The sequence below is a fragment of the Micropterus dolomieu genome, linkage group LG01 (assembly GCF_021292245.1).
Source record: "Micropterus dolomieu isolate WLL.071019.BEF.003 ecotype Adirondacks linkage group LG01, ASM2129224v1, whole genome shotgun sequence".
Taxonomy (NCBI): Eukaryota; Metazoa; Chordata; class Actinopteri; order Centrarchiformes; family Centrarchidae; genus Micropterus; species Micropterus dolomieu.
Window position 1 is genome coordinate 45,348,763 of NC_060150.1, and position 10,282 is coordinate 45,359,044.

The window sequence follows — 10,282 nt, forward strand, 5'->3', positions numbered from 1 at the left end:
TATAAGTTCAGACATTCTCATGAAGGACAGCAGTGAAAAAGTTTATTCTATTTAAAAATTCCTGAGGAGTTTATTTTCGTTGTTAGCTACCACGCTAGCCAGCCAAAGCTAGCTTCCTTATATTAGTCTCGCAGCTAATGCTAACATCAAAGGGGTAACCAGGTGTGTGCTCATATGCTTGCTCTGCTCGTACTCATAAACGACATGTGGCTTTTCACACAGGCATGCTCTAAGTGAATGTTCAAGTCACCGAGGATGAGTAACGGACAGCCACACTCTGGGACAGAAAACAGCAGTGTGTCTAGCTCGTCCACAAGGTTACCGATTTGTCCTGGGGACGGTATGACAATCACAGAGACTTTTACCGGAGCGGACACAATGACAGCATGATATTCGAAGGAGGCATATTTATTTGGGACACCTCCCACTGTCTGGGAGGCGGGAGAAAGAGCAGTTGGTGGAAAGCGCAATGCAATTGAATAAAAGCTGCAACTAATGATTATTTTCATAATCGTATAGTCTGCCAATTATATTTTTGTCTGCTCATCTCCACTTCTCCGACGACTGGATTATTTATCCCAAAGCTAAACCTGAATGATGTATTCTTATATATGAGAGTCAGAACGAAGTGTAAATGTTTATTCAAACCACGCTAATCAAATCAAAACTGTAACATACTGATGTAGTTATTCATTTCACATTTAAGAAAACACACCCACACAGCTGTGTACCTGAAAAAGTTGTCACACAAATATAATGAAGAAGCGACAAGCAGAATGTTGAGAATGTGCAGCGCAAATGCGCTACTGTGCTCTGCAATCAAATACAATTTTAAATAGGCCTAGTAAAAAAAAACAAAATCCATCTGTGGCGGTCAGCGTTGATATTGACACCACAAATAACTGAACGTATGGGAAACACTGGAGAGTATTGTGCCTGTGTTGTGTGTCACAGCAGGCGTGGGTTTTCCTCTCTGTAGTCGTATGTGTCTCCTTTAAAGGGCAGATGTGGAGGGTGGTTACAGATTCCCATCAGGAAGATGATGATGGTGCCGATGGTCATCACTGGGGTAACCAGGAAGAGGCAGAGACGGTCCACCGTACGAGCGATACCACTCCAGTTATCTTTCTCCTGTGAAGAGAGCGGCAGGGTTAAAGCTTCTCTTGTAATTTACATGCTTGATTTACATATATGGCCAAATGTTTTGCGTCTCCACTCTTCTGGTTTCAGTCTGCCAAAGTTGTCATCAGCACCTACTAGAGCTGGACGATATGGCCAAAAATGTTATCACGATATATATTGTTATTGGAAAAAAATAAATTGCGATAATTATTGTTTCATTATCCAGCCATAACACCTATTGTTCTAAGCAACACATGATCCTGGTTTTCTCTCCATCTCACCTCGTTGTAGTCGTTCTTGTTGCGCATGTGTTTGATGATGTAGTTTGCTCCGTCCACAGCCGGCTTAATCTCTGCATACAGCTGGTCCGTCACACCTCCATCTTCCTGTGGCTTCACAACTACACAACAACACAAAGTAGTTTAATGAAGCTGTGATAATGTCTCAGTTGTAGCGAATGATGGGATGAGCTCAATGTGGCCTTACAGTTATGTCCCACAGGAGACCAGGGCAAGTATTTATCAAGCTTTTCAAAGTGCAATTTTAGTCTTAAATCCTGAGAATTCATGAAATTAACTCCTACTTTTAAACTTAAGAATAAAAGCAAGTTCTCAAATTTCTTAATGCTAAGAATCACTCTTACTCTCCCAGTTATTTAAGACAGCTTGAGAGGTCTCTCAAGTGGTTAGGAGTTGCCAGTAGGGCTTGTGATGGCGCTGTGGAGACAGAGACACGAATCTTCCAGGAGAGGAATATTGTTTATGAATTATTTGAGGACACGCAGTTAATAAGACGGGGTCGGACAGCTCAGGCATAATCCTTGTCAGCGAGTTGGTGAGGGACGTCATCTCACCACTGACTTTACGCAGTAATGCCTTTTCAGTTAAATTGAACATGGTGATGACACTTTGTTTCTTTGCGTCAGGACAAATGCAGCAATGCTGATAATTTTGGCTCGTCACCACCATCAAAAAGCCGAATAGTCATGGAAACAATTATGGCACTTATGCAGCTTCACACATTGTCACGCGTTTCATCGACTTCCCAACAACACACCCCCCATAATCCGACAGAAGCAAACACAGTTCATGCAAATAGCTGGCTTCCCAGGAGTAGTAGGTGCAATTGATGGTGCTCATATAAAAGATTCACTTTTTTATCTTTCTTAATAATAATCTTTATGTATAAACCACTTTCCAAAAACAAGTTACAAAGTGCTTTAACAAGTGCAAAGACAATAAAATAAATACACAATAATAAGCAAGAAAACACTTAAGAAACTAAGAGACAAATTTAAAGTAAATATAAAATAGAATAAAATAATAAAATAAAATGGGGAAAGGCTCTCAGGATAATAATGAGAACAAACGTCAGCAAACAATGATTTAAATTACATAAATACAGAACAAATTAAAATAAAATAAAATGGGAGAAGAAGATGTATGAAATCCTGAGTAGGCTAATGCATTCAGCATACTAACTGCATTTGGCAAGAAGGACATGCTGTACACATCTTTGGCTTTACAGAGCTTTACAGTAAGTTTCAGGTCATTGTTTATCTGTCTGTTAACTTTACTGTTCTGGTTCACTCTCAGCCCACTAAGAAGCGTTGTTTTCAGTGTAATAGCTGTAAAAAACACGACCTGCTTGACAGCAAACAGCAGACAGACACAGTCAGAGACTAACTGGTGAACATAGTGGAACATTTAGCAGCTAAAGAGACAGATATTTCCCTCAGGAACTGGTGGAGACCAAACACAGAGCCAAAAGAGAGACTAATAGGACACACATACATCATTCAAACACGATTCTAAATGAATGATTGTGTTGCTCAGTAACTGCTGGATGTGAAAATAAGCAACTGTTTGCCAACAAGTTCAACAAATCAACTTTAAAGGTGATGTTTCAGAGTTCCCAACGTCTTTCCGCTCTCCTTTTTACTGCAGGTATATTTATTGATTTTATTGGACGTACCTGATGCGTGTGTGGTTCGCGTCATCAGTCCGTGTCTCTCCGACTGTTTCTCGAACATCAGCTCGCTGCGGGACTTGACGCTGTAGTACTCCTCTGCCGAGGTGATGTAGCCCACTGAGCTGGATCGCCGTGGCAACGCTCCATCCCAGTATGGCTCCGCCTCTTCAGGGCGGGACATACGCAGGATGCGCGGCAACCGCTCAAGGAAGAACTACACAGAGAGAACAAATTACAGCAGCATGCTTAAAGTCATAACGTTCATTTTTAGCACGTTTTTAAAAATAGCTTGAACACCACATAGTACAGACTGTGTGTGCATAAGGATGTGTGTGTATTGTGTGTTATGATGAGTGTGTGCGTGTTACCCTCTTGGTCCAGTCAGACATGACGTGTGTGCTCGGTGTCCTGAAGTGCAGGTTGAGGACAACCACACAGTTCAACACCACCACCGTCACCAGCACCATGATGAACATCAAATATCTGAGACACACACACAGACAAATATATTTATCACATTTTGTTGAGCAACTCAAGAGAGTTTCTTGTGTTTTTGTTCGTTTATTGCTGAAACTTGAAAATATGAACAAAAAAAAATAAAACTCCACATCAAGGTAAAAGCAGCAAATCCCCCAATATCCCTATTTTTATGTTAATTTTGTTACATATTTCAGTTTGTTTGTCACTCCTGTTCTGGAACTCACAGGTTGTTACAACTCCAGGAATAATAAATGGTTTTCCACCAAAACACCAGATGTTTATTTATTTGTGTACCAGACCTCCCTGATGTTCCCAGATGTGGTCGGAAAGAGTGTGTGTTTCTTACTTGACAATAAGTGGAACAGACATGGACGTCTCCGGCAGCCTTTGAGAGATCAGCAGCAGGAAGACAGACTGAGCCAGTAGCACTGAGATGGACAAGGTCATCTTCTCACCACCTACACACACACACACACACACATACAGACACACACCAATAAAACTAGTTTCAGAGACCAGTTTGTGCAGGTGAGCTCCTGTCGCTGATACATCTGATAAAAATTATACATTAACGAGACAAAAAGAAATGTTATGATAATAATAACGGACGTTATGTGAACAGTGGCAGATACAATTTACAGTAAATGTGTAAAAATATCTGTGATGAAAGTACATTTACTCAAGCACTGTACCTTTCATGCTACTTTATACACCAATACATTTTGGAGGCCAATATTGTACTTTTTTACTTCACTACATTTATTTGATGACTTTAGTTGCTTTGCTGATTCTGATTATTAACACATATAATTTATCAAGATTAAAGTCAAGTGCACATTAATGAGTCAATTATTATCCAATTATATAATACATATGGTTCAGAAATGGGCCATTCTGCATAATGAGTACTTTTACTTTTGGTACTTTAAGTATATTTTGATAGTTAGGTAGGAAGGTTTACAGTCACAATATAACATGTTATAGAGTGAAATTGAGTTGATTTCTAACATTTCTGTACTATTACTTTGTTATAACACAGTTTTTACACTGTTACAAGTACTGTGGTATCAAAAGATCTGAGTGCTTCTTCCACCACTGGATAATGTGAATGCAAAGTTAATCAAATTTAACATTACATATAAACTTGAGAAGTGTTAAACATGCAATTCCTTCAGAATACGCTGAATTATTCACTGCTGCTAACATAATAAAGAAGTACTTAAAAGATAATTTCACTGAAGAAAATGTTCCTTTCTCCATTAAAACTAGATATCCTGCGTGGCCTAATACCTCTAGAGAAATGAAAATGAGAAAAATGAGAAAATATTTAGTTGATCCTTTAATTTCTACATTAGCATTTTAAGGAGAATGTGAATGTGTACTGACTGTCAGCAGGCAGGTAGTAGACCAGCGAGGCCAGGAAGGAGATGAGCACGCAGGGAATGATGATGTTGACGATGTAGAAGAGAGGTTTGCGTTTGATGATCAGGTAGAAGGTGATGTCCTGATGCTTGTTGCTCTCCATGGGAATGTGCTTGTAGGTGTTTCTCTTGGCCGGACGGTGGATGATCTCCCACTCGCCGTTCTCTGTCGAATCCAGTGAAAAACAACGCAGAGGACAAAGAACAGAGAGAGAATAATAGATTATTAAGCTGCAGCCAGGACTAGTTAATTTTGGAAATTGGGAGATGACAACATAAGGAGGAGTTTCTGTTCTATAACTTCAGGTTATACCTTGTCGGTTTCTAAAAGTTGATAACTGTTCTGCAAAAAGTTAAGTTGAATTAATATAAAATTAAGGGAATTGCCTCGGAAAGAAAACAATAAATGACATGAATCTAATGTAGAGTTGACCTTACATACAAATCTTTTTAAAGTGTTTTCATCATGAAGGGAAATACATTTACAGATAATGTATAATTTGAGTTTTGATTGTGTTGATTGATTGCATTGGGGGATTATGTCCTCATGACTCTTAATAAGAACTATTCTTTATTTTAGACTAGACATTTGGTGAATTTAAATGCGTCACATTTACCTTGTTCACAAAAACACAGCAAATACCAGTAATACCATAAGATGTGTTATTACATTAAATGCGAGTTGCAAGTTGTGATGTGTTAAAAAACCTAGAAGATACATTTGAATGTTTTCTTATTAATTACTTTTGTTTACTGCCCCTTTCTTGATGTGACATTAAAATGCAGAAAGGTTAATATAATACACTGTATGTTGATAAAATAAGTTATCAGTGATTTTTCACCATTCACTGCATTGTTGAAGACACCCAACAGTTCACGTGTTAGATAACCCATAACTCTGTGTGTCTGTGTGTGAGAGATATATTGGGAGGACACGTACCAGTAAAGCCTTCAGGGTCAATGATGATCCATTCAACCTCCCATTTCTTGTTTTCGTCTGTCAAGTGGTTTTCTGTCTTCAGCAGCATACTGATCTCTTTTGCATTGTAGGTCAGAGAGCTGCAAAGCAACGTGGGAAATGGAGTTTAAATTTGATGATCATTATCCAGAGGAAAAGTTCAGGTTAAGTTCATGATCCATTAGCTGATAAATCCCATTCATGTTCATATAATCAAAATGACACAATTACATGAAAAGTGCAGGCCCATTTTGGACATTTTCTCTTAGGGGTGTACTCACTTTTGTTGCCAGCGGTTTACACATTGTGATGTGTTATTTTGAAGGGACGGCAAATTTACACTGTTATACAAGCTGTACACTCACTACTTTACATTGTAGCAAAGTGTCATTTTTGCACTTTTGTCACATGAAAATATACAATCAAATATTTACAAACATGTGAGGTGTGTACTCACTTTTGTTGCCAGCAGTTTACAAATTGGGATATGTTATTTTGAAGGGACGGCAAATTTACACTGTTATACAAGCTGTACACTCACTACTTTACATTGTAGCAAAGTGTCATTTTTGCACTTTTGTCACATGAAAATATACAATCAAATATTTACAAACATGTGAGGTGTGTACTCACTTTTGTTGCCAGCAGTTTACAAATTGGGATATGTGATGCACAATCGTCTGCAGTTGTTCTAAGCTCTTGTGATTATTTGTGATTTCTTGGGTTAAAAGTATTTGTTCACACTTCCTTGCTATTATCTCGTCGTAAGCTCTTGATTTGTGGTTTGGAGGCTCAGCTTTCTGATGTTTTTTGTCATATCAAATGGACAACAAAGGATGATGGCTCTTTGGAAAAACTAGGAAGCATCACAGATTATATTTCAGTCTGACCCTCCAAAATGCCAAAACAAAAGTTAGCTCTCACAGTAAACGTGTAAAAATATCAGTGATTAAAGTACATTTACTCAAGTACTTTACATTTCATGCTACTTTATGCACCAATACATTTTAGAGGGCAATATTGTACTTTTTACTTATAGATTATTAATTAACAATTAAATATAATTGATCAAGATTGAAGTCACATAATTTTTTTTAGATGTCCTATCAACTGACATCTAAATCCTGATATTTCTCTTAGTAAGTAGGCCTATCTTCGCACTTCCGATCTATAATCGGTTACGTAGCTTAAACATATAACATATATAGTATGAAAATCACATGACCATTTAACATATTTCTTTGACAACTATAATTCAAATACGGTCATAATCAGAGAAACCAAATTCCTGTTAAAACTAGTATTCAGATATGTTGAGTATTTAAAGTATAATTCGACACATAGGTACATTGAACATGTAAACATAGTGTCCTATTTCACCATATTCACCAGACCTTACATGATACTGTCTGGTTTGAGCTCCTTACGTGAATTTGAGTGTGCAGTTCTGCCAGTCGAAGGGGAAGTAGTTGACGTTTATGGAGCAAGATGAGCGGAAGATGGCGGGAGGTAACCAGTAGCACAGACCAGTACTATCCACCAGTACGTTACTGTAGTAGGCCACCTGGAACTGGGCGTCGTTACTGGCGGATAGAGAAGGCAGGTAGGATCACAGCACACACTGGAGTTACAGGAGAGGTGAAACTAAACATTGTGCTTGTGTGATAATAACAATCTTAACTCAAGGTCCATTTAGTAGCTGTTCTGGAGGTTTCGATCATATAACTTCAGCTGCTGATGATGCTGATCAAATATATGATAAAATTATCCAGAACAGCAGATAAATGAACCTGGAGGTGAGATTGTTTGTCTGATGCATGTTTTTCTGCAAGCTCTGTGAAAATTATACCATAGGTTTGTCTCTTGCTTTCCCACCAGCACCACCAAGCAAAAGGTTTCAAAACAGCACCTGCTCTCACTTCATGATCCCACAATGTTTCACAAAACTTTACCAAACCTACATGATGACATGGAGTCCACCTCTATGTGAGTTGATTTGAAATGTGTCACTCAACTTTAAGTGTTTTAAAAAATGGTTGGTGTGGGCTGTCTTTTAAATAAATGTAGCCTTTTAGCCCATCTTGAAGACAGGACTAGACTTAGTACTGCAGTACATCTGTAATGTAGGCAGCTCTCTGACCATGCAGACACAAGGGCATTGAATTGTAATGTAAGTATGATGGGGAATCTTGACATGGTGGTCTAGAGTTGCACCTACATTTTGTAGGGAGGATTTAACAGAGAACCGAGACCATCTTTTTACCTTAGGGGCAAGACTGGGTGGGGCAGAACTTGTTTTGGCTGCACTGAAATTATCACTGCCATCTAATTTTTGTGATTTTAGGAAGTTCTTTAAAACTAAAAATAATTTTGTTACATTGTGAGGCTTAAATTAGATGTATAGTTCAATATCATCTGTGTCTTATTCCCTGTCTAAGGGGAAACGTATACAAGGCAAACAGAAGAGGACCCAGGACAGAGCCTTAGGGAACGCCAAAGAGTTTCAGATGAATTTAGTTTTATATTTAAATTTAATCACTAATGTCCTTAATCCTTTTGTATTTCTAAAGTTTCCTTTGCTCTGAAACATTACAGACCAGTTTCACAAGCATGCACTTTCACTCAAAAGGATTATTCTTGTTTGTGGAACATGAAAAGAGTCCAACAAATCCTTCTCAGTGCAATTTTGGGTTGCCAACTCTTTAAAATAATAAAAAGTAAGTGTATCATAGCTGATGCTACAGGTTGGAAGGTTTTTTTCTCCACACATTATTAACTATTACAAACTGAATCTCACTTGTTTTCCAGCACAATCTCCGGCAGCCACACCATGCTGGTGGGCAGACGAAGCATATCGATGCCGTCAAACTCTGTCGTATTCCAGGAGAGCCGGTAGTCGTTCCACGTCTATCACCACACACAAACACAGAGAGTCAGAGATAAAGCATTTAGAAAGAAAGGTTTGCCTTTAATGTAAAGTGAAAGGGTAACTTATACTGTCATTTACTTACATGATCTATCCAAACATTCGTCAGCAGTGTCTCGTCTACTTCTTTCTACAAATGAAGGAGACCAAATCATACAGATTAAAAGAGGACCAACTATTTGTCCTGCCCTTCTCTGATTTCTTCACCTTCTCCCCTAGTATTAAAACAATGATTTAACTGTTTCAGTTATTGTTTAACTATATTTTATTGTATTATCTGTACTTTCTTTCTGTAACCTGGATTCATTTTTGAATCAGATTTTGACCATTTGAATAATCTCCAACTCTGAAACTGAAAAGAGTCTTTTTTTGAAAATGTTTCCAAACATAAACCCACCTTATAAACTATTCAGGATGGAGGCAGGTGGAGGGCATTTATTTTTAATTACATATGCTTATGTTTGATCTTATGCACCTTTAAATCCTGGGTGAGACTATGTTACATGATAGTTAAAAGGATTATTTAGAGAAAAAAAGAAAAAGAAACATATGTGGTGACTCAAAGTAAAAACATTAAAAGCATTTTTTTTTGGTTTCTGCAGGACAAAGTATCAGAGGTAGGCTGCATGTTGAGCTTCCCTTAGAAAGGATCCTTTTCCAAACAACACACACACACACACTCTGTCTGTACCAGAGAGATGAGGTTGGAGAGAGTGAGCGCAAGATAAACGTCGACGGCGTCCTGCTGCCTCTTAACTGGACGCAGCTCTTTGTTGTATCCTCGCTCTTTAATCAGGTAGTTGATCAGACGCTCCTCCTCGTTCCTGCCCCAGCACTCTGACACACATTTTGACACACGTGAGTTCACATTTAAGTCGACAAAACATACATATTTTTTCAATTAGACACAATAAACTACTGGAGTCATGAATCCACAAAACCCACCTAGAACCACAGCAAACGCTTGCAGGTTTAAGACTACAAATAATCCCCAGCTCAATACAGCAAAATGTGTGTGTTATCGCACACCATATCTCCTTTTGGTCAGCTATATACATCCTCCTCAGTACATAATGTCCACCTCCAATGTCAGTTCACAACTTGTGCAGGGCATGTAGCAAGAACACAAATCAATAAATGTTAATATTGGAAGAAGTACTGCAATACCAAAATTTAAAGTCTGTTAAAAGCAAAACGCCTGCATTCAAAATCTTTATGTAAAAGTATTATCAGGGAAAGTTGTAAAAAGTTAAAGCAGTCAGTATAACATATAATAATGTAACAACAGATCCTATTTTGCTGCATTATGTTAGATTATTATTATTGGTAATGCATTTTAATATTGTAGCTGCCCGTAGGCGAGCTCATTTTATTCATTTGTATTGTTGGATGGTTTATAAGCTT

General features: G+C 38.1%; 1 protein-coding gene across 1 annotated transcript in view; it reads right to left on the minus strand.

Annotated features, from left to right (window-relative positions):
- Nucleotides 1-586: 586 nt before the first annotated feature.
- The window catches only part of chrnd (cholinergic receptor, nicotinic, delta (muscle)), a 12,536-nt gene continuing 2,840 nt past the window's right edge, over nt 587-10,282 (minus strand). The window contains exons 3-12 of the mRNA XM_046044007.1: nt 8,964-9,008; nt 8,750-8,859; nt 7,380-7,535; nt 5,935-6,053; nt 4,960-5,160; nt 3,920-4,031; nt 3,462-3,576; nt 3,097-3,307; nt 1,404-1,522; nt 587-1,131 (exon numbers count right to left, since the gene is read on the minus strand). Of these exons, the coding sequence (XP_045899963.1) occupies nt 949-1,131; nt 1,404-1,522; nt 3,097-3,307; nt 3,462-3,576; nt 3,920-4,031; nt 4,960-5,160; nt 5,935-6,053; nt 7,380-7,535; nt 8,750-8,859; nt 8,964-9,008 (1,371 nt within the window). The 3' untranslated portion in view covers nt 587-948. The remainder of the gene's footprint in view (nt 1,132-1,403; nt 1,523-3,096; nt 3,308-3,461; nt 3,577-3,919; nt 4,032-4,959; nt 5,161-5,934; nt 6,054-7,379; nt 7,536-8,749; nt 8,860-8,963; nt 9,009-10,282) is intronic.